Raw genomic sequence first — 23,498 nt, 5'->3', positions numbered from 1 at the left:
AAGAGCTCTGAGAAACGTCTACAAATTAAGTAGATTTGGGACGACCAAATACAAAGTTAGCTATAGACTGTGTAAGTGCCCTCCACAACCCAGCATGAGCAGGCCATTCACCTAGAAGGCTTTCCCTAACTCTAATATATGTATAATTCACACACATTTGGATATAATCTCACCCAGTCCCCTCATCTTCGATCAAGGAAACTTTCACAGTGTGCCTTTTAGAGTCCTGTGAAGCGGTGGCGGAGCCCAGCTTAAATCACATTTGACCTAACAGATTGCCTCCCAGGGACAAGGTGGTGGGCGGATATTTGTGCTCAGCTCCTGGGTTAAAAAGGCCCCAGGAGGTAGCGATAGGGACTAACAATTCTCCAAGCTACTTTTTCATTGCCCAAAGAAGGCAAGACTAGCGAGGAACTGACTACCGGGGGACAAAAAGTAGAAGCGAACACTTTTTTTTTTTTTAATGGCACACTGATAGTATCTCTTCACCCACTCACTGAATCCCCACCCAAAGCAGGCCAATGGAGGAGTTGTCGAGGCCCTCCTTTCAGACTTATCCCTTCTTCCTCCATTCCTCACCCCTCCACCTCCAGGGTAAAATCTAACGCCCAACTCCTGCCGGGGTCCCGGTCTAGGGTGGTTGCCTAGAAGTCAGTGTGACGCTGAGAACTCTAATCGCCACGTCGGATCTCTCGAGGAGAAGGCAGAGCAAGGGAGGGAGGCAGCAGGGAAACCGGTTCCTGGTCAGCGGAGAAGGGCGAAGCGAGGGTGTGAGGCACCGGGAGGGAGCGCGCGCGCGATAAGTAACACGAGGAGCGGCCACCGCCGCCGCCGCCGCCGCCGCCGCCCCCCAGCTCCCCGGGATCACCTTGCGCTGACCTAGTTGAGCGTCGGAGGCCGGAGGGGGCGGCCAGGGAGGAGGGCGGGGCGGTGGGCGGGGCTTCGTCCACCGGGGGGCGGAGCTTCAGGGCGCGATCTTCCCGGGAGCTCGCCTGTGATTCGCCCAGGCACCCGAGCCGGAAGCGGCCGGGGAGGCGTTGGCGGCCGCGCACGTGGTGACGTGCGAGGGAGTGCGGCGCGAGCGCGCGCGGCGGCGGCGGCGGCGGCGGCGGCGGCGGCAGTGTGTCCCGGACGCGCGTGGAGGTCGGTCGCTCGGAGCTGCTGGGCGCGTCGTGGCGGCGAGCGAGTTCCTGCGAGTCCTCTGTGGCCTTCCTGTGCCCGCAGCCTCCCGCCCGGTCGCCCCGCGCCCCTTCCCGCGCCTTCCGCCTGCAGCCCGTCGAAGCTCCGGAGATGAATTTCGCCATCTCTTCAGAGATGACCCAGGTAACGCAGTGTACGCGGGCGCCGCGGGAGGGAGAGGGCGGGGTGGGAAGATGGTGGTTGCGCGGAGCGTCCGGTTCTCCCGGGAGAAGCGGGCGCCGCGGGGACTCGCAGCTCGCACGGTTGCCGGCTCGCGTGGGCCGCGCGCGGTGGTCCGGGACCTTCCCCCGCCGGGGCGGGGACCGTCAGGCTTCTGCGCACGGTGACGGAGGTCCCCGGGACCTGGCCCAGCGGACCGCTAGGAAGGATGAGCTGCCGGAAGAGAGCGGCGGCCGCCGCGGCGGACCGTGGGCATCGTTTCCCGCTGTCAGTAGCGGGTCCCGGCTGGGGATCGGGGCTCTCCGTGCTAAGACTTCCCGCGGCCCGCGCGTGTAGGGACACGGAGCCGACCTCGGAGCACATCGGCTCCCGGGGCTTGGCGTGGGGTGGCACGGAGTCCCTGGTCGCCGTGGACCGCGGGGTCCTTTGTTCCAGCTCCACGTTGCCCGCTTTTCTTGCCAAGCGCGGGGAGAAGGAGGCGGGAGGAGCGAGGGAGCGGCTGCCCTGACGTGTCAGCTCTGAGTGACTGCGCCGCTGGCCAATCGCGGCCGGGGGTGTGCGGGCGCGGGCGCCTCTCTCTGCCCGCCGAGAGCGCGCCCCGGGCCTTCAGCGCCGGGTCCCCGTGCACCGGGGCACCGGCCCCACGCTCTCTGGAAGAAATAGGTGGAGAGCGTGCTTTTTGTGCGTTCACCCTTTTGTGTGTGTGTGTGTGTGTGTGATGTGTGATGTGTGGAGGACCTCGTTGTAGGTTCCTGATAGGAAGACGTCGGGGAATGTCAAAGTAGAGATGAAATGTAAGGAAAGCTACCCCACCCCACCCCCAACTTGAGAAATAGTTTTGCCTTTTTCCCTCGATATGTAGTAGACAAATGATTTCGGACAGCAGACATTTCAATCAAAAAGAAATCGGACGTCCTAGAAGGAAACGTCTCGTTTAATGTCTGTTGTCAGTAGTGGAGGTTAGGACACCCAGCCTGCCATCAGGTTCTTAGGAGTTTGTGTTGTGTCTCCTGCTTTGCCGATACACCATAGTTCTGGAAGTCTAGTACACAAGTGCACCATGGCCATGTTTTCTTTCTGACGCTAGTGGTGGATTTAGGGAAAATACTGATGAAATAGTTTCAGGTTGAATGCTGCTAAAAACTTAACGTCTTAAAAATGTTAAAGGTGGGCCAGGCGGCGGCGGCGGCGGCGGCGGCGGCGGCGGCGGCGGTGGCGCACGCCGCCGTTAATCCCAGCACTCCTGAGGAAGAGCCCCGCAGATCTCTGTGAGTGCGAGGCCAGCCTGGGCTACAGAGCGAGACCCAGGACAGGCACCAAAACGACACAGAGAAACCCTGTCTCGAACAAACAAACAAACAAGAATGTTAAAGGTGTACTTTGTAAGCCTGGATGTAAACACTGACTGGGTAGAATTGGATTGAAACCGGTATGTTCTAATGCCACCAACAGGCATTATGTTAAACCTCTGTACTTTGGTTACTTTGTTATGGAGAGGTCTGGAGTAGCTTTCCTCTGTAATTTTTCTTAATATGTGAAATCTCAGATTAATAGATACCCATTTCTGTAGCCTGTCTTAATTTACAGTTGTCTTCTAACCTTGTCCTTTCCAAAGACCAAGCATTTCCGGTTTTACATTAGGGTTAAATTAGTGGGGATTTGGCCTCTTGCTTTTAAATGGTGGAATTTTGCTCTTTCTTTCTTTCTTTTTTTTTTTTTTTTTTTGGGGGGGGGGTTGTTTTCGAGACAGGGTTTCTCTGTGTAGCTTTGCGCCTTTCCTGGATCTCACTCTGTAGAACAGGCTGGCCTCGAACTCACAGAGATCCTCCTGGCTCTGCCTCCCGAGTGCTGGGATTAAAGGCGTGCGCCGCCGCCGCCGCCGCCACCACCTGGATGAATTTTGCTCTTCTTGAGTGAATGTTTTAGGTGGCATATGAATGTGGTTTTTCAAATAAGTTTCTTTGAATATCTTGGCCAGTGATACTTATGTGACTCACCCAAAAGAATTCTTAGCTTTTTAGCAGTATGATGGTATATTGCAGATAGGAATTCTTTTGTTTGCATGTTTTCCTTTTCTTCTTTTTTGTCTGAGACAGTGTTTCTCTGTGTAGTCTTGGCTGTCTTGGAACTCACTCTGTAGACCAGGCTTGGCCTGGAACTCACAGAGATCTGCCTACCTCTGCCTCCTGAGGGCTGGGATTAAAGGTGTGGGCCACCACAGCTGGGCTTCAGATAGGAATTCTCGGAGGTTGAATATCTTCCTACCTTCTGTTGGTGTTAAAGCATTATTGGAGTGATGTCTGGGATTTTACTTCACCTGTAAATGTCAGTTAAACCTTGTCACCGTTTTTAATCCTGTAACGGTATTCTTTACACTTGGATGTCAGCTTGGATAACCAACAGATACTGCAGTACTAGAACATCCCAAACTGGTTCTTTGTCCTTATTGTCCATATTTTTCATCTATGCAATATCTAAAAATGACTTGTGTTGATAGCAGAGCATCCATGCTAAAATACCTTAAGTACTCACTAGTTAAGGACCAAGCCCACATGGGTGTACAGAATCTTCACTTAATGTCTTATGTCCCTGTTTTTCCCAGGTATGCCCCCACCCTACCCTTCTCAACTACCCTTTCTTGAACCCTTCATCTGGTGTCCATACTTAGCATTGTTTAAACCTTAAAATAAGCTGCTTACTTCCTCTCCTACCGTCTACCGTGTGCATCCTGCAATCCACCACCTATTGAAACCAAAATAGCTGCAGTTTCTGGGATATGTGAGCTGTCACACCTTCCCTTCCCCTGGCTTGAGCTGTTCTCTCTGCTTTATCTGCCTCTGCTTTATTTGGCCTCAGGAACATGGGAGGCTGTGGAATCAAGCTAACTCCATTTTGTTCTAAGCCTTTCATTCCCGTTGGTGTCTGCCATGTTCAGTGTTACAGTTGTTTGTAGCTCAGTGGTTAAGTGCTTGCCTGATACGCATGAGGCCCTGGGTTTAATCCAGCACTGGGGAGGGAGTTCTTTAATTACTTCATAATTGACTGCCTTGAAAAAATTACCTTTAAACTTAAAATATGTGTGGTTTACCTTGAACTCTTCGCAGTGCTTTGGAAATGGGATGTTTCCTTTTCCTTAGTGGAGGGTGGGAATGCTCTGCCTGCTTTCACAGCTCTGTAAAAACCTGCTGGATTATACTTCATTTAAGCTAATCTTCAGGCTGTAGTAATAACTCTTGAGTTCTGAATAGTAAGAGCAAATCCCCTGTCTTCCTTTTCTTGTACTGGCCACACGAAGGAACTGGAATGTGTTAGCAGTATATATTCCTTTTGACCCCAGTTTCAGTCTTAAAAACATTCTGGTTCGAACTGTATTTCACAAAACAAAACAAAAAAGTTTTATATTACATGACTTTGGGATGCTTGAGCCTTGGTTTGGCTTTTGAAAGACAGAATTTCTCTCCATTTTTAAATGTGATTAGGTATTGTGCATAACTTTTATATGCAAAATAAGAAATGTGAAATTTGAGGATGCTTTAGGTTTTTAAAAAATAAACTTGTATGTGTGGATATTTTGCCTGCATATATGTATGCCTGATGCCTGCAGAGTCCAGAAGGCACCTGATATACCCCAGCTTACCTTAATGAAAGTGAACATGAACTTTCAAAAACAAGTTTGCATTAACTAAAACATCATTAGGACTTTTAAATCAAATGGAATTGTAATGATGATGATTAAGGTGAAGTTCAGATTATGATTTTTTTTCCTTGAGTCTCATGTAGCCCTAGGCCAGCCTTGAAACTGACTATGTAACTCAAGCTGGCTTTGAACTCTTAATCCTCTCATCTCACTCCCAAGTGCTAGGAATATTGGCTTGTGTGTTATCATGCCCATCTCATGTTAAGATCTTAATAGGCAGAAAGTTAGGTACAACTAAATAAAAGACCTTATTTCACAAAATTCAAAATCATACTATACCAATGCATATGGCAGAATTATTCCAAAAATTCTCTACAAAGTTTTCTCTTTAAAGACTATAGTAATTTTAGTTACCACCCCCCCACACACACACACACCCAATAAACCTAAGCTAGAACATCCAAGCTGTCGAAATAATAAACATTTGTGTGGAAATTGACTCTTGTAGAGGACCCAGGATCAATCCCTAGCATCCATGGTGGATCACACTGTGACTCCAGCTCCAGTGTATTCACTGCCCCCTTCTGGCCTCTCAGGGCACTAGACACATGGTGCATAGACATACAGGCAAAACACTCATACACATAAAATAAAAACAGATAAAATGTTACAATTAAATTTTAAAATGCTGTTTTTATTCTTGATTAGGTCAAAATAAGTTTTCAGACATATGCTGAGTAAAATTAGTTCAAATTTAAAATGTTTATAAATTTCCAGTGTGTTCTCTGTGTACGTGGGGGGTGGGGTTACCTGTTTTCAGAGAACATTTGTTTTGTTAAAACTAGTTTCATAAGAAAAGGTAGAAATTGTAAAGAAGAAATCAACATTATATGATGGTGTGATAGAGTTGATAATAGTTTTGTTTTTAAGACAGTCTCATGAAACATGGGCATGGTCCAAAATAAACAAGGCAAGCTGGGCGGTGGTGGCACGTGCCTTTAATCCCAGCAGTGGAAGGTAGAGAGAGGCAGGTGGATCTCTGACTCAAGGCCAGCCTGGTCTACAGAGCAAGTTCCAGGACAGCCAGGGCTACACAGAGAAACCCTGTCTCAACAAAACAAACCAACAACAGCAAAAACAGAACAAAGCAGAGGATTGCCTGGAAGCAGAGCAGAGAACAGATGATTCTGGACAGTCATGCATACATACCTCCAGAGAAGGTTCTGAGTGTGAAGACTAAGGAACACTGCTTCCTAGCTCTAGGGAGTCGGCAAAGGCTCCCGGCTAGAAGAGTTCATCTGTCGGGTTGGTAGAGAGGCAACTTGAAACAAAGGCAGGGCTGAAATGCCAAGCACTTTGGGGAATGGGGTATCTGGCTTGTAGCAGCGTGTGCGTGTGCAGGGGGGGAATAGTGCCCAAAGATGGTTTCCTGGCTCCTAAAGCAGACATCTCCTATCTGCATATTAGCAAGAATCTAATAGTAAAGACTTTTATTTAGAGTTAATATTTATATTTGTCCTTTACTTTTCAGGCTAGCATATCCCTCTTGAACAATGAGGAGGATTTTTTTAAAAGTCACTTTTGAGTTGCATGTTAGATAAAAAGGAATTGTTTGTGGTTTGTGATTTTTTTTTTAATATAGTGTGAATATTTTTTGCCATTTACCTCAAAGGTTGAATTACTTTGTATGACCTATTCTACCTAGATGAATGGCAGACCGATTCTTGTGAATATCTAACTTAGATATGCTATTGTTACAGATTAAGATGCATGATTATCACAGAAGAAATTCATGTCTATAGCTTTTAAGGACTTGATTACATCATTTTCAAGCCTGATAGTTTTGGAACCACCATTAAAGCCTAAGACATCTACCTTCATACAACCACCTCTCTTCATACCTTAACGAAGTGCTTTGTTTCAACACTCCTTTGTCTTTGGATCATCTGCGTTTCCAGTGACACATTTCTCATCAGTAATAGTTGGTAAGTGAATATTCAGAATGTCTAGCATTAACAGTGTTTGGGGGTGCTCATGAGCTGGTTCTGTGGGAAAAGGCACTTTCTGCACAAGCCTGGCAACCTGGGTTGGATCCCTGGAAACTCAGGTAAAGGTGGAAAGAATGGATTAAACAAAATTACTGGTGATTTCCATACACACGGGGGCTGGGGCACGCTTCCCCCACATAATAATATTAAATACATGTTTGGTTTTTTGTTTGTTTGTTTGTTTGTGGTATTTATTTATTTATTTATTTATTTATTTATTTATTTATTTATTTTTGGTTTTTCGAGACAGGGTTTCTCTGTGTAGTTTTGGTGCCTGTCCTGGATCTCACTCTGTAGACCAGGCTAGCCCTGAACTCACAGAGATCCTCCTGGCTCTGCCTCCCGAGTGCTGGGATTAAAGGCGTGCGCCACCACCGCCTGGTGTTTTTGGGTTTCTCTGTGTATCTTTTTGGAGCCTGTCCTGGATCTCACTCTAGACCAGGCTGGCCCTGAACTCACAGAGATCCACCTAGCTCTGCCTCCAAGTGCTGGGATTAAAGGTGTGCGCCACCGCCACCTGGTTTAAATATGTGCTTTTAAATCCATACTGAGTATAGAATCAATCTCCCTTAATGTTTAAAAGGGTGGAGAGGTCCCTAACCATCTGACTGAGAAAATACTAAAAACATTTTTTATTGTAGTGTGTGCATGCATGTGAGTGACTGAGAGAGAGAGAGTGTCTGTGTGGAGTGCTGAGGTCAGAAGACAAGTTAAGGGGGTCCGTTTCCTTTTTCCATGTGGGCTCTGGGGCTTGAACTCCAGTCATCAGGCACGGTGGTAAGCACCTCTACCTTTTTAGCCATCTTGCAGGTACCTGAAAAGGATTTTTTTTTTAAATCATTTCTTTTTAAAATTTCTGTGAAATTAAAATAAACTATTTTTTTCCTTTCTCTTCCTCCATTAGTTTTCCTTTCTGTAAGCTATTTTGACTTTGACATAACCTGAAGCCTCAAGACATACTATTACTTTTAATGCTGTGTCCTATGTAGTCACTGGTTTTATAAGTTAAGTTGAAAACCATTTTTGAGAACATGAGGCTGGAGGCGTAGCTCAGTGGAAGTGCCTGCTTAGCATATTTGAAGCCCTGGGTTCTCTTTCCAGTGTTCTATATGGGAAATGGTGTCTTTACAAAGAACATTAGTTTTGCCAGGGGTAGGGGCACACGCCTGCAATCGCATCCTTTGGTAAAGGAGGGGGGATTTGAGGAGTTCAGGGCCAGTCCCAACTGCCTTCTGAATTTAAGGCCAGACTGGACCGTATGAGACCTGTCAAAAAAAAAATGAATGTTGATTTATTTTTATCTGAGAGTAAAGGAAGGGCAGCAGCTAAGTCCAGAAAAATCTATATGCACTCTTAAATCACTTGTTATGTAGGTTTGGGCAGGACAGCATTTCATTTTCCTCCTTAAGAAGGGATGTGTGTCAGACATGATTGTTGAGATTGTCACTGCTGTATAGACCGCTTCCAAACACTCGGGTCAGAGTCTGGGCAAAACATGAGCATCCTGAACCAGTGTTATTTCAGCCAGGTTTTTCTGTGGTGTTTTTTGGTGTGTTGGTGAGACAGAATTTTGGTATAAAAATAATGTTTTATGTTTGAAATACACACACACACACACACACACACACACACACACACACACACACACATACCCTTCTTTGAAACAGGGTCTCACTGTGTAACCTGGCTGGTCTTGAACTCCGTGTGTAGACCAGACAGGCCTCAAAGTCAGGGTCTCCCTGCCTCCTTGCCTCCGTGATTGAAAATAAAATATAAAAAAACTATTTACATGTAAAATAATTAGCTTTCTTTTTTTTGTTTAGCCAAATTTATAAGGAAAAATGATTCCCAATGGATATTTGATGTTTGAAGATGAAAACTTTATTGAATCTTCTGTTGCCAAATTAAATGCCCTAAGGAAAAGTGGGCAATTCTGTGATGTTCGACTTCAGGTATTTAAACTCTATTTATTACCTTTTGTTACTAAAAACATATACTTCATAAAAGCCGTAAGTTGGATTTCCTCTCCAAACAGGCATTTAATGAGATGACTGGGTTTTTGGTTTTTTTTGGAGATTTTCTTTGATGTGTGTGGGTGTTTTGCCTGAATGTGTGCATGTGTGTCTGTACCACATGTGTACAGTGCCTGGAAGTGTGAGGAGAGGACATAGGATTCCCAGGACCTGGAGTTAGAGGTGTTTGGGAGCCACTCACTGTGTGGGTGCCGGCCCTCAGGAAGAGCAAGGGCTCTGAACTGTTGAGATATCGTGCTAGCTGTGAGATGACTCTTTTCTTTGTAAAGAATGTTTTAACCAGAAATGGGAGACAAAGGAAGCTCTGTTAATTAGCTAGAGGAGCACATAGTCCACAGGACTTCTCATTTTAGTTGTCATTATTTCAGGTCTGTGGCCATGAGATGCTAGCACACAGGGCGGTCCTGGCTTGCTGCAGCCCATACCTGTTTGAAATCTTTAACAGTGACAGTGACCCTCATGGAGTTTCTCACGTAAAGTTGGATGATCTCAATCCAGAAGCTGTTGAAGTCTTGCTGAATTATGCGTACACTGCTCAGTGAGTACCTTCAAGTGAACCAGAAAATCAGAATACCAAGTAACTGAATTTTCAAGCCTTGGTATTATAACTACTTTTTTTTTTTTTAAATAGATTGAAAGCTGATAAGGAGTTAGTAAAGGATGTTTATTCTGCAGCAAAGAAGTTGAAGATGGACCGAGTAAAGCAGGTAGAGTATTATAAGTTGTGACAGTAGTAAGATTGGAAGGTTGTCCTGTGGGGTTAGAATGTAGAAGAAATGGTCGTGAAACATTTTATTAGGCCGTGTAGTTAAGGGTTTGGAAATTCTGTCCCTTCCCCTCCAACCAAGTGTGTTGTTTTGATCCTTAGGCTTTAGTAATGTAGAAGGGACAGCCTGCCTCTTGACTGGCAGTTTTCTCAATGAGTCTTCTATTCAGTTTTTTGTATTTAAACTTCTTGTATGTTTTTCTGTGATGATGACATAGTATTGGGAAATCAAGTTATTCAGAATGCTCTATCTCTTCTACCCTGGATATGTTTATTTTTGACAGTGTGTTTAATAGCATCACTTGTACTGTAAGGTTACTACACGGAACTGACGCTTGGCCTTGACATGAACCTTTCTGGCTTGAGTTAGGCTGAGATCAATTTCAAGATTGCATGTTCACCCTAGAGCAATGCAAAAGAAATCTGTCATGGATGGAATTAAAGTGATATATTGGCAGTATCTGATGGCATGAGCTAATATGTATGTGTATGTTCTACACACATGTGAGAAGGTGCCTCCAGAGACCAGAAGACATTGAGTCCCCAGGAGCTAGGGTTACACTGGTGGTTGTGAGCTGTCTGCCTGATGTGGGTGCTGGAAACCAAATGCAGGTCTTCTGGAAGAGTACAAGTGCTTTGCCCATCGAGCCATCTCTCCAGCACCCCCAGTCACTGGAATTTTAAGCAAAGAAGGCAGCATTGAATAAGGGCCAGCAAATGAAATATATTTTTAAAGAGCCAGACTTTTTTTCCTTAATATAAAGTCTTATGAAGAACAGCTATGTAGATTCGATATATGATCTGTGCTTTGTAGTCACACTGACAAGAGTTACAGTTGTGACAGACTAAATGGCCCACAAGCCTAAAAGCACTTGCTGCTTTTGCAGAGGACTCCTGTTGAGTTGGTTTTAAGCACCCACAAGATGGCTCATAGACAACCACCTGGAAATCTGGTTCCAAATGTTCTAATGCCCTCTTCTGGCAGGCAAACATACATGCAGGCAAAACGTCCATACACATAGAATGAAAATAAATTTTCTTTTTTTAAAAAAAAGATTATGATTAGGCCAGCGAGATGGCTCAGCAGATAAAGGTGCTTGCTGTGTCAAGCACTGGTGACCTCATTTCTAACCCATGCAAAAGGTAGAAGCAGAGCACCTACTCCACAAAGTTGTCTTCTGATCTTCATGCATGCACCCCCACTCCACAAATACACACATGTACACCTGCAGAGTCAATTTTAACAAAAGTCTGATGATACACCTGTAGTTTCACATTGCAGCTTCTTCCTAATACAGATGCTCTTTTTCCACAATTATTTCCTAATTCTCTTCCCCTTTGCTACATTCTGTGTGCGCTGTACACTCGGCTTCTCTACTGCAGAGCCCACTGACGGCTAAGCTTCCAGAGAGCCTTACCTGGCTGCTACTGTTGAAAACACCCAGAATTTGCACTGCATTTCCATTTGTCACATCTGCTATTAAACAAGTTACATTTTTATGTGGCATCTTTGATGTTCCTCATTAGCTTTTTGTTGTTTGGTTGTTTGGTTTCATTTTCAGACATCTTGTTACTGTAGGCCAGGCTGGGTTTGAATTTAGATTTCTCCTGTCTCAGCCTTGCAGGTGCCCCAGATTCTAGGCATCTGTGTACCACCATACCCAGCTGATATCATTTGTGCGCACACTGTCCCATCATTAAGTTCAGTGCTATCCCATTGTTTAGTTTGATTTCTGGCTTGTCTTTGTATTTCACGTGGTGTTTACATATTGACATCCAATACTCAATAAACTGTATACAAATGACGGCACATCTGTATTTCTTTCCCAAGGTCTGTGGAGATTATTTACTATCTAGAATGGATGTCACAAGCTGCATCTCTTACCGAAATTTTGCAAGTTGTATGGGAGACTCCCGATTGTTGAATAAGGTTGATGCTTATATACAGGAGCATTTGTTACAAATCTCAGAAGAGGAGGAATTTCTTAAGCTTCCGAGACTAAAGGTAAGGAGCAGGCCAGATAGGTCAGATAGCTAGATTGACCTGTAGCTGCAGGCCCAGTCTTTGTCAGGTGAATAAGGGTTACGATAATGCTGATTCATTGAAGTGGTTGTTACTCTTAGTGTAATGGGTTTCTGCTTCCCACTTTGTTTACTTCCTTTATGTAGGCTTACTGATTTCCTTGCAAATTAAAGAAAATTTATGGAATGCAGCTTTTTTAATAGAATATTTTTGAGAATTTTAAAAAAGCATACAGTGTTTTTACCATATTCACTCCCAGATCCACACTTCTTATCCTCTCAAATATTTTTCAGCCCTCTTTGTGCTGTTAGTGGTGGGTGTAGGGCAATCCACTGGATCATGATGGGCCTACCAGGAGTGTAAAGAACCTTAAACACCCTTAAAGAAACCTCCCTCCCCAGAAACCACCAACTGTTTGGTAGCTCCTTAGCTTGTGGTGGGGCTCATGAACCCCTGATTGATTCCCTACCCCAGGAATAACAAAACGTTTATTACGAAACTGAGCACTAAACTGCCAACTAGAATTTCAAAGCTGATGTGCCTGTCACTGGTTTTTGTTTTATTTCTAATTCTAGTTGGAGGTAATGCTTGAAGATAATGTTTGCTTGCCCAGCAATGGCAAATTATACACAAAGGTAATCAACTGGGTGCAGCGTAGCATCTGGGAGAATGGAGACAGCCTGGAAGAGCTCATGGAAGAGGTTAGTTTTAAAGTAAATGGGATCCAACAGTTCTTATGAATTATTTTTGCTATAACATGAAGGATTCCCTTTCACTTTTTATTTTATAACCATGACCCTAAAGAATTTAAATTTTGCTATAGGTACCCCTAAGCTGAGAAACAGGGGGGGTGTCCAGGTGAGCTGAATGAACCGTTCAGTTTGGTTTTCTGCTTTTCTTTTTTTTTTTTTTTCCTTTTTCCTTTGCTTATTATGTGCTGTTAACTTTCTTTAAAGTAGCATGTAACTTGCTTTAGAAATGGGAGGTGATACTGACATTTTCCGTAGATTCTTAATTTTTCTTCACAGGTTTTTGCTTTAAGTTTGACAAGTAGGTAAAGCTTCTAATGGTTGTTCCTCCCCGTTGGTTTATCTCCCCATAGGTTTATTAACAAAACTAGGATCCCCAAGACTGAAGAGCCGAGAAGAAACCTCAAGTGTATTGACACGTAAAGAAGCAGCAGCCCTGCCCCATTTCTCCTAAGAAAAGTCTGCTGTGGGCAGAGGACGATGATGATTTAATGGTGTTTACTCCTTTACAGGGATCTTACTCTAAAGCTTTGTGGTGTTGTTTCAATGGTGGTGTTCATACAGAGAATTAACTTGGGGCTGTTTTTTTAAAAATACACAAAATTTGATGGAAAAGTTGGGGCTAGTCCATGTGTCAGAGCATTGGAGTGACTCGAAGCCCTCCACGCTCACTAAAGTTTACCTGCTCTGTTAGGCCTCAGTCACTCCCATTACTGCATTCTGAAAAGGCCAGCAGGTGCTCTTTAAATTCTGTGACTTCCCACATGGGGATCAGGTGCATTGGTCATGTATTTGCATCTGTGGAGGAAGACTGCAACTTGGATTTGTTTCTTCTTTATGTGTTTTTTTTAATATTACTTACAGGAGAGAAGTACATTTATTCAAACCATGCCATTTGTCTTCAAAAGTGTAAACTATTTAGTGTTTTATTGTAAATATGTATATTTAAGAATCTATGTGTTGTACTATGCCTTTTTTTCTTAATGTCATATAATAATAGAAGCTATGAAAACAACGAAGATTTCTTTCAAGCCAATCAAGCCAAAGGACTCTCCAGCCAGTATTAGAAGATTTTGTATTTGATTTTGATTTTTTTTGTTTCGTTTTGGTTTTTTGTTTTGGTTTTGCTTTTTACATTTTTACCACCATGACGTGTTTTTCTTTACTTCGGGATCCTGCCAGAGTAAGATGTCAAGAAGCACACTGGAGGTTACCTTGAGGCGATTGTAATCTGCATACTAGCGAGTAGCCATGGTGACAGTAGCCACATGGGTGTTCTGTTGCTGTTTTGCAGGTTCAAACCTTGTACTACTCAGCTGATCACAAGCTGCTTGATGGGAACCCACTAGATGGACAGGCTGAGGTGTTTGGCAGTGATGATGACCACATTCAGTTTGTGCAGGTACACATTGCACAGTCTGAGGTAACCTCAGGTTCAAAGTTAACTGGAAAATTTGATAGCATACTTAAATTTTCCTTTAATAAAGGAAAGTGGACGAATTTCATTGTTATAACTGGACAGAGACCAGCATTTTTGGGGGAGAAAACAATTATATTTTAGAGCTTCCAGCATTTCTGCCACACCAGTAGAAGCTTACTCAGCAAATTAGACAAGTCCCGTTTACACTTTTTCTCTCAAAATACAGTTCACAACAAGTAATAAGAACAGTAAAAATGAAGCACTGTATTACGTTTTTGTTATTTTGGTTAGATTTTTTTTAAAAGTTATTTGTAACACGCATGACTAATAGGACCAGTTTTAAAAAGATATAGTAGTCTTAGATTGTTGATGGCTGTGAAAGAAACTTTGACTATTTCTTTGATTACTGAACTCTCATGAAATAGAAATGGTATCATGATTTATAATGTTAAGTTTATACAATGTTGATCAAGTGTTACAATGTGATCTGGATGTTTCTTGGGCAAAATGTATTAAAGCAGTTTAGTTACATTGTGCTGATTGAGTTACCTTTGTAACCTCTTATTAAACACATACTTAATTTGGATACCTTTTTAACAATAGAGACCAAACATCTGAGGCTATAAACAATTTTTAACTTACGGATACCAACAGTATACAGAAAAGTAATACCTTTTATTGTTTTTACATGTTGGAGATTAAATCCAGTAAGCTGCCTATACTTCATGCCTTCCAACACTGAGCAGCACCCCAGCAGCTGCACACATTGAGACTGTCATCGTGATCAGTCACTAGACTATGCTCTATAGAGATCAGAACCCTAGTGCCCCAGAGCTTTTCTCCTACCCCTTGTCAGTCAAAGAAAGATACTGTCCTAACTTGGGACACAAACAGATTTTGCCTGTTTGGAATTGTATAAAGCAGTCATGCAATGTGTATTCTTTTTATTTGGCTTTTGCTCAGCATTGTGAAGGGATATGCTGGAGAGTAAACTCAGATCACGGAGTGTTTCCTTTAAAAGATGAGTCAGTGGTAGTGTACTGACTTGTGTGCTTATGTTATCAGATGGTAGCTGTCTGTGGTATTCGGTGGTGGTGGTGGTGGTGGTGGTGGTGGTGGTGGTGGTATTTCTAAAGAATTTGGGAACTTGAGTTAACCGAAAGCCGTGTTTGCTTTTGTACTTGGAGCATCTGGGGTTGTTTTCTCTGTTAACTTGTAAAGTAGACTTTTTAATGGCAGAAGAGTGAATGTCAGTCAGTGGCAGGTTATGATTCTTGATGTGAGGACACAGCCTATGCAGCTTCTGTTGCAGGACCTCACCAAGGTGGTAAAACAATACAGTCTGGAAGAGCAGCTACCAGAAGAAGGCCTGAAGGGAGCCTGTGGTGAACGAGAGGTGTAGGGCGACGTGTAGAGCAGGCTTGGGATTAGAGGCTTTGTCTTAGAGGAAGCCTTAGTAGATTATCTGCCCAGGAGTACTGCTCTTGGGGTTGGCAGTCTATACTGGAAAAGTAAGCCTGTACAACCGGTGCTTTTTCCTAGAGGTGGCAAGAAGAGCTTTGGTTTTTTACTTTTACTTTTTTTGTGTGGAGCTGGGAGCCAGACAAAGCTAGGGCCTGTGCATATGACAGGCAGATGCTCTACCACTGAGCTACCCGCACAGCAAGAAGAATTTAGACAAGAGTACCGAGTGGTAAACATAGACACATTAAAATGAATTTTGAAAGTTTAGAGATGTGCTCAGTTCTATTTCCAGTTGGGATTCGTTAATCATAGCAAATGGCTAATTGGTAGATGTGTGTCTCTGGGCTATATGATCCCAACAGATTTGCATTTTTTAACTTTTCCAAAACTGTTGGCTTGGACTTTGATTAGACACAGATGGTAGATTAAAGCTTGTAAGAGCAGTTTGGAGACTATTGCAGGTAATAGTTTAAGTTTTCAAGAATGATGAGGGGCTTAATAATGTAAAGACACAAGGGAGCCTATACATAGATATCCAAAGGTTGTTGAGGGTGGGTGTAAAAAGTGGTTTAGGAAGGTTTGAGAAGGTTATGGGATGTGTGGGATTCTTACTTTTCTGTTTTGTTAAAATGTCCTAAATAGAGATCATGAAGCAGAAAAGGTGAGAGAGAGGTCATACCATAGATTTCAGAATAAGAAAAGCATGTTGAGAAGAAGCCTGGAAAGAGGAATGATAATGTAATTATAATCTACTCAAGCTGTAAAAGCTACCTAAGGAAAAAGAAAGTGTGGAAGCCAGAAAAAATAGTGACTCTCAAATCTCCTGGGAAGATTTGATAATAAAATAGGGATGGATTCTGTGTGTAAGAGGTCGTGAAGACTTGTGTATCAGGCGCATTTGTCAAATAATGCCAGTAGTCTCTAGTGGTATCATGTTCACGTTCAGGTTCATTTTCTCTCAGTTATAGTTCTTGTGTTAGAGCGATTTTATTGCTTGCAAAGCCTCTTTAGTATAAGCACCGTCTGTTACTTTGTGATACTTAGGACTCTTTTTCCACAGATTGAGGTAGGGATTTTAATGTATCTTGCAATAATCTTTAAAAATCACATCTTTTTTTTTTTTTAAACTGTTTCTCTGTTGCTTTTTGTTTCCACGAACAATATAAGTTTCCATTAGAAACTGTACGTGTTTGTGTAGTCTGTCCCTGGGGACCAGGGTGAGTGGGTGAGCAGAGTTTACCAGGTACTGAAGTGTGGTGCCAGTTCTTTTCATGGCAGACATTTTAAGGTTCAGCATCACTGTGTGGTTCAGGCTGGGATTACAGGTGTGCACCACCACCATACCCAGCACTCATGATTCTGTATGATCCCTTCTCTTGGAAGTGGGCAAGAGCTAAGGTAGTTGAAAGCAATGTACAAAAGAAGCTCATACACAAAGTATGAATTATCTGAGAATCATTTGTTACTGTTCCTACATTACAATTTTGTGAATGGTTCTTTTAGTATTACTTCATTTCTGATTACTCAGTGTGTGTGTTTGGTTTTTACAGTATCAATAAGCAGCCCCAAAATGTACACTTACATGCTTCTAATGATTGACACTTCTTCCCTGTAAAATGCTTTCAAAGAGATTGGCAGGATCTGTGTGTGCTCATTTTTTGCTGGCATTGTATGAAGGATGCTGTTATAGACAGTTTGGTTAGGTTGATAGTTTCGTGCATAGGGCAGATGAGATGTATTTTTTTTCTCCTTCCTGCCCCCACATTGAGATATCATTCTGGTGGTTGATCTGTAGCTTGTTTTTTGAATTGTTAAATTGATCTTTTCTGAGCAGCCAGTTGTGTAGATACAGCAGTTTCATTTTTAAGTGGTGGTATAAGTGTGGCAGGAATTTGTCGGCTGGACAGTGTTGGTTTGTGTTCAGTGTACTGCACTGAGTGTGTGCTGTGTAGGTGGAAGGCGCTCAGTGTATTGGCAGTGTTGCACAATAGCTCAGGAACAAAGGTACAGCAGGAATGCTCTCTGGTAGGTTTCTGTAGCTGCCTTTTGATTTTGCAGAAAAAGCCACCCCGTGAGAATGGCCATAAGCAGATAAGTAGCAGTTCCACTGGATGTCTCTCTTCTCCAAATGCTTCAATGCAAAGTCCTAAGCATGAATGGAAAATCGTTGCTTCTGAAAAGACTTCAAGTAAGTTTGTCTTCAGTTTATCTATTTGTAAGGATAGTTGTCAGTTTACTACCTTGAGATTGACTAAGGAAAAACTCAGAGCAATGATATTTGGAAAACCATAGCAGAATGTTCTGATCTGAAGACTGGAATACAATTCAGAATCCTCTAACCTCCCCCAAGTATTAATAGTTCCACGGTAAACACGGAGCTCTTGTGTTCACAGATAACACCTACTTGTGCCTGGCTGTGCTGGATGGTACATTCTGTGTCATTTTCCTCCATGGGCGGAACAGTCCACAGAGCTCACCAACAAGTACTCCAAAACTGAGCAAGAGTTTAAGCTTTGAGATGCAGCCTGATGAGCTCCTAGAAAAGCCTATGTCTCCCATGCAGTATGCGCGCTCTGGGCTAGGGACAGCAGAGATGAATGGCAAACTCATAGCTGCAGGTAAGAACAGAATGATGAGTGTGACAGACGAGTCTGGAGATGAGCATTTATATTGACTTGGGGTGTGCAGATTTGGGGTGAGAGGACTCCATATGTTTTATTTCAAGGCGGAAACAACTGCTCTTGAATATGCCTATTTTTGGTTAGAGGAGATCAGTGTCTGTTTTAAATTAAATGGGGGTGGTATGCTAGGGCTTGAACCCAGGGCCTCAGTGCTTGCTAGGCCAAGTGCTGTATGTAGTACACCCATATGTTAAACTACAGAATAGATCAACTTCCTAATTTTCAAGCCAGAGTAAGCAGTTTGCTCACCTAGATAGTGTTACTCCTTGACTATTATGAACATTTAGTTAAATACCTTCCTTGGTGGGCGCTTTACTTAAAGACATCCTGGTGGGGCCTGGTGACACATAGTTTTTAATCTTAGCACTTGGGAGATGAAACAAGAGGATAACAACTGTTAAGATCAGCCTAGGAGACACAGTAAGATATCCACTGCTCTAGGGGGAAATCTAGCCCTTCTGATCCTGTTTCACATTTTAAGCAAGTTTTTATGATTCTTTTACCAGGTGGTTATAACAGAGAGGAATGTCTTCGAACAGTTGAATGCTATGATCCACATACAGATCATTGGTCCTTCCTTGCTCCCATGAGAACACCAAGAGCCCGCTTTCAAATGGCTGTGCTAATGGTAAGCACAGTGTGCTGTAAAAACAACCCTTGTAGCTTTTTTTTTTCCCTTAGAACTTCCCAAGGGAAATTCTCACTTATTACTTTTGATATAGGGACAGCTCTATGTGGTAGGTGGATCAAATGGACACTCAGATGACCTGAGTTGTGGAGAAACGTATGATCCAAGCATTGATGACTGGACCCCTGTTCCAGAGTTGAGAACTAACCGTTGTAATGCAGGTAATAACACTTCTCTTCTGAGACAGCCAGTGTTTAGTCCTTGTGATTAGGTTATTAACACATCTTTCACTGTCCTAGGAGTGTGTGCTCTGGATGGGAAATTGTACATCGTTGGTGGCTCCGATCCATATGGTCAAAAAGGCCTGAAAAATTGTGATGTGTTTGATCCTGTAACAAAGTCATGGACAAGCTGTGCTCCTCTTAACATTCGTAAGTTGGTCGTCTTGTTTTGTTTTAGGGAATAGGGTTTTGCTAATATCCCTGACTAGCTTGGGACTTCCTGTGTAGATCAAACTGGCTAGCCTTGAATTTGTAGTTCTTTAAAGACCTGTGAATTAATAGATTATAGTACATATTTACAGTTTTGATAACTAGTAATAATCCTGGTTTGCCTTGATTTTTATAGGTAGACACCAGTCTGCAGTTTGTGAACTTGGTGGTTATTTGTATATAATTGGAGGGGCAGAATCTTGGAATTGTCTGAACACAGTAGAACGATACAATCCTGAAAATAACACCTGGACTTTAATTGCACCCATGAATGTGGCTAGGCGAGGAGCTGGAGTCGCTGTTCTTGATGGTGAGTATCCAGATTCGGAGAGGTAAATAGTATGAAGTGGCAAGCGTTAAGCGTTAGTTCCAGAATTCCAAGAAGGGTCACTTCCACACTTGTACAGATTGCAGGGACTGGTGAAATGGTTTAGCAGATTGAATGCCTGCTTTACTGGCAAAAACCCTGAGTTGGCTTCCCCGCCACCCGTGTAAAGATAGGAGAGAACTGAGTCCACATAGCTGTCCTCTGACCTCCACATGTTCTGTAGCATGTAACTGAACACGTCATACATGCAATAATTACGATTTTTTAAAATTCATATGCACTGTCTCTTGTGACACAAAGGGAGTAGGGATGTTTCCCCTAAGTGTCTGCTATGTAACTTAAATATATTCATCTACCCATCTCTTGGTGGGTATTCTTAACTAAGTTCCACATTTCCCTCTGTATCCATAATGCAGCCCTGGATTTTGAGTTGACTTTTTTAAGGATAGTAATTTTAAAAATTTTATTTCAAAGCATAATAAATCTCTCCAAAACAATTAAGTTTTGTTATATAGACAGTGTCCTTTCACAGAATCTTTATTGCTCGCTTTACTGTCTATTTCTATAATTAGTTAACGTGATTTGAAACAAAGCTGAATCTTAGCAGGATTGTGGCTCAGCTAGTGAGCATTAAGTATGCTGACATCGTAGTTAGCAGCTCCTGACCCAGACCCTCAACCTTTCGTGAGCCCTCTCAGTGTAGTTACAGCTGCACACATGCAAGCTGGCTAAGTAATAAAAAAGAAAGAATCTGAGTTAGTGAAGGTTGTTTCCCCAGAGTTCATTACTGAATTTTTGTTACAGTATATTTAACTATTGAATATCTACTTTGCATATACTTGAAAGTAGTCGTGTTTCTGGAAGCGACATCTGTACCAAAAATTGTATGCAGATGAAAGCTTTAGAAGTTTAGTCATCTGGTCTGTTTTCTGTAACTTTTTTTGTGGTGCTAGTTTGAACCAGGGCCTTACTTTTTTCTGGGCAAGTGTTCTAACATTAACCTCCATATACCCCCGGCCCTCTGGGACAATTCTGAATAGACAGAACTATGCTAGTTAGTCACTCACATCTTTAGGCAAGTTTTCTACCTTCTTTATCTCTTAATTCTTCATCTGTGAAATAATCACAGTAGTAATTGCCAGAGAATTGTGGGAGATGTACTTAAGAAGGTTCCGTTTCTGCTCTTTTCTCTCTGTAGTTGCCTAAGTTTCTGTAGGAATGGACTATTGTCCATTTAACTCATCTTATTATATCCATGGTTTCCAGTAAACTTGCCACAATCACACAGACCTTTTCTTTCTGTTTGTAAGACAAAATCTCACTATGTAGCCCAGGCTGACCTCAGACTGGTAGTCCTCAGTCTTGGCCTCCTAAATGGTGACATTATAAGTCAATAAGTTAAATACCTACATAGGTATTTAATTGAAACCTTTTTTATTTTATTTTATTTTTTTTAACAGAATGGACAGGCTTTCTACCTAAAACCTACTGAGGGTTTGGGGTTTTTGTTGTTTTCTGAGCCTCTCTAGAATGACTGTCATTTCTTTTTTAGGAAAACTGTTTGTAGGTGGTGGCTTTGATGGCTCTCATGCCATCAGTTGTGTGGAGATGTATGATCCAACTAGAAATGAATGGAAGATGATGGGAAATATGACGTCACCGAGAAGCAATGCTGGGATCACAACTGTAGGGAACACCATTTATGCAGTGGGAGGATTTGATGGCAATGAATTTCTGAATACGGTTGAAGTCTATAGCCTTGAATCAAATGAGTGGAGCCCTTACACGAAGATTTTCCAGTTTTAACAAATTTAAGACCCCCAAACTAACAGGCTTAGTGATGTAATTGTGTTTAGTAGAGGTACACTTGTGAATAAGGAGGGTGGGTGGGGTAGATGTTGCTAATAGCAACACAAAGCTTTTGCATATTGCATATTATTAAACATGCTGTACATACTTTTTGTGTTTGGAAAGGAATGCAAAGATGAAGGTCTGTTTGTGTATTCTTAAGGTGTCTTTGGTTATTTTACTTTTTGAAGGTTGATACTGTAAAAGAATAAACCACGAATTGATTGGGAACATCATTTCAAGTCCCTGCTCCTCCACATTTGTTTTGCCGATTTGCACATTAAATGACTCTTCCCTCGGGTCTGTCTTAAAGGGCAAGAGGGGTAGGGTTTAAACGTAGGCAGTTGGGTTTTTTAAGGGCCCTTTTTCAATAACTGGAACACACTCTATAACAAGATACTTATTTAAATAGATAACAATGACTATTTTTGTTTTTATTAAAAGAAAGTTGACATGCCTACCAATATTTAGTCTTTTATGATTACATTTTTATAACTTTTTATATTCTCAGCAGAGTGCTTTATCTGTTGAAGTAAAATGTGACAGATTCAAGTTATCAAAGCAGAGTAGCAGTGGAAGGGATGCAGAGCGGGGTGTTTCTTTTAAATGCTCAGAATGCCAACTTAAGCATTTGCCGCAGCTGTACCTTTTTCTTTTCTATTTGAGAATGCAGTATCAATGTTTATTTGGATGGAGTTGCTGAACAGTAACATGGTAATAATTCAAACCTGGGTTTGATGAATTACTTGACTGACTCAGTAGGATGTTTAGCCTGTCTTTATTTATCATTAACGAAACAATTGTAAGTGGAAGCCTTTGATTGAAAAAAATTAAACTATTGGGTTTGTGAATGCACCCTTTTTCAGAACTGTTTTGTTCAGTTTTCTATTCACCTGGATTAATACTGGTTGGGATGACTCAGTGTCTGATGGGTAGTGCTACACACCTAACTTACGGTGCCCAAATGAGCAAATCCTAATGCTTGCTGTAGGTGCAAACACATTAAAGGTACTTTGCAGTAAATTCTTGCACTGTGGGATTAATGTCCAAATGTTGTTTGTTACTCAATTCATTACTTACAGTGTGGGTGTTGTGCCTGTGTCCCCTCCCCCCTCCCCCGCCCCAGTAAGGATGAGCTTACAGTATTAGTGGAAAATAGTTGCCATATCTGAAGTAAGGGATGATGTAAGTGGCTGACTTGGTATGCAGGTCTATTTTCTTCAACTGTTTGGCTGGTCTTTTGCCACCTCATTTCTCTGGCATACAACCACCAAGAAGAGCAGTCAGTTCACCTCCTGTGCAGTTCTTGGTTTTGTTTTGAATTAAACTACTTTGGCAGGTTGGCAGATTTGATGTGCTCTAATGACTATTCCTTGTACAGATCTCTGTATTCTGTTCAGTCATGAAATAAAGTTTTGAGTTGAGGATCTTAAAAATCACTTTTCATTGCATAAGTCATGTGCTTCATGCAGACAGTGAGAGATTACTTGATACGAAAGTTTGCCTAGCTGGGCAGTGGTGGTGCACACCTTTAATCCCAGCACTCAGGAGGCAGAGGGAGGTGGATCTCAGTGAGTTCAAGGCCAGCCTGGTCTACAAATCGAGTTCCAAAACAAGCCAGGGCTGTTATACAGAGAAATCCTGTCTCAAAAAAAAAAAAAAAAAAAAAAAAGCTTGCCTAAGTTTACTGTTGGTGACAAAATGGAATTTGTTGCCTAAAAGCATGCTTTCAAAGAAGGAGAAATAATCTATCTCAACACCAAAAAACCCTACACATGGTACTCAGCAACCAATTAGTGTTTATCGACATCTAAAAGTTGTAGCTTTGGGGCTGGAGAGATGGCTCAGAGGTTAAGAGCACTGGCTGTTCTTCCAGAAGACCTGAGTTCAATTCCCAGCAACCACATGGTGGCTCACAACCATCTGTAATGAGATCTGGTGCCCTCTTCTGGCCTGCAGGCATACATGCAGACAGACCACTGTATACATAATAAATAAAATCTTAAAAAAAAAAAAAAAAAGT

General features: G+C 42.5%; 1 protein-coding gene across 3 annotated transcripts; it reads left to right on the top strand.

The window, feature by feature from the left end:
- Positions 1 to 1,106: 1,106 nt before the first annotated feature.
- Positions 1,107 to 22,498, top strand: Ivns1abp (influenza virus NS1A binding protein). 3 transcript variants are annotated; one of them, XM_059281185.1, is made up of 15 exons: positions 1,110 to 1,323; positions 6,757 to 6,981; positions 8,868 to 8,996; positions 9,446 to 9,615; positions 9,709 to 9,784; positions 11,675 to 11,848; positions 12,442 to 12,567; positions 13,910 to 14,017; positions 17,558 to 17,687; positions 17,893 to 18,117; positions 18,687 to 18,808; positions 18,903 to 19,029; positions 19,108 to 19,239; positions 19,436 to 19,609; positions 21,180 to 22,498. In XM_059281185.1, the coding sequence occupies exons 3-15, from the start codon at positions 8,886 to 8,888 to the stop codon at positions 21,431 to 21,433; spliced, it is 1,929 nt and encodes a 642-aa protein (XP_059137168.1). In that variant the 5' UTR covers positions 1,110 to 1,323; positions 6,757 to 6,981; positions 8,868 to 8,885; the 3' UTR covers positions 21,434 to 22,498. The 3 variants fall into 3 exon arrangements, with proteins under 3 accessions (XP_059137170.1, XP_059137168.1, XP_059137169.1); XM_059281186.1 differs by lacking the exons at positions 1,110 to 1,323; positions 6,757 to 6,981; positions 8,868 to 8,996; ... (2 more) ...; positions 11,675 to 11,848; positions 12,442 to 12,567 and adding an exon at positions 12,973 to 13,109 and having other exon boundaries at positions 21,180 to 22,343; XM_059281187.1 differs by lacking the exons at positions 17,558 to 17,687; positions 17,893 to 18,117; positions 18,687 to 18,808; ... (2 more) ...; positions 19,436 to 19,609; positions 21,180 to 22,498 and having other exon boundaries at positions 1,107 to 1,323; positions 12,969 to 14,017.
- Positions 22,499 to 23,498: the final 1,000 nt, after the last annotated feature.

The sequence above is a fragment of the Peromyscus eremicus genome, chromosome 15 (assembly GCF_949786415.1).
Source record: "Peromyscus eremicus chromosome 15, PerEre_H2_v1, whole genome shotgun sequence".
NCBI classification, from domain to species: Eukaryota; Metazoa; Chordata; class Mammalia; order Rodentia; family Cricetidae; genus Peromyscus; species Peromyscus eremicus.
This window is presented reverse-complemented; position numbering and strand designations above follow the sequence as displayed.

Coding starts and splice junctions, on each gene's coding strand:
- Ivns1abp (XM_059281185.1), top strand. CDS start 8,886: ATGATTCCCAATGGATATTTGATGTTTGAAGATGAAAACTTTATTGAA. Junction 12,568..13,909: donor TGGAAGAGCTCATGGAAGAG/GTTAGTTTTAAA, acceptor GCTGTTTTGCAG/GTTCAAACCTTGTACTACTC. Junction 17,688..17,892: donor TGCTTCTGAAAAGACTTCAA/GTAAGTTTGTCT, acceptor TTGTGTTCACAG/ATAACACCTACTTGTGCCTG.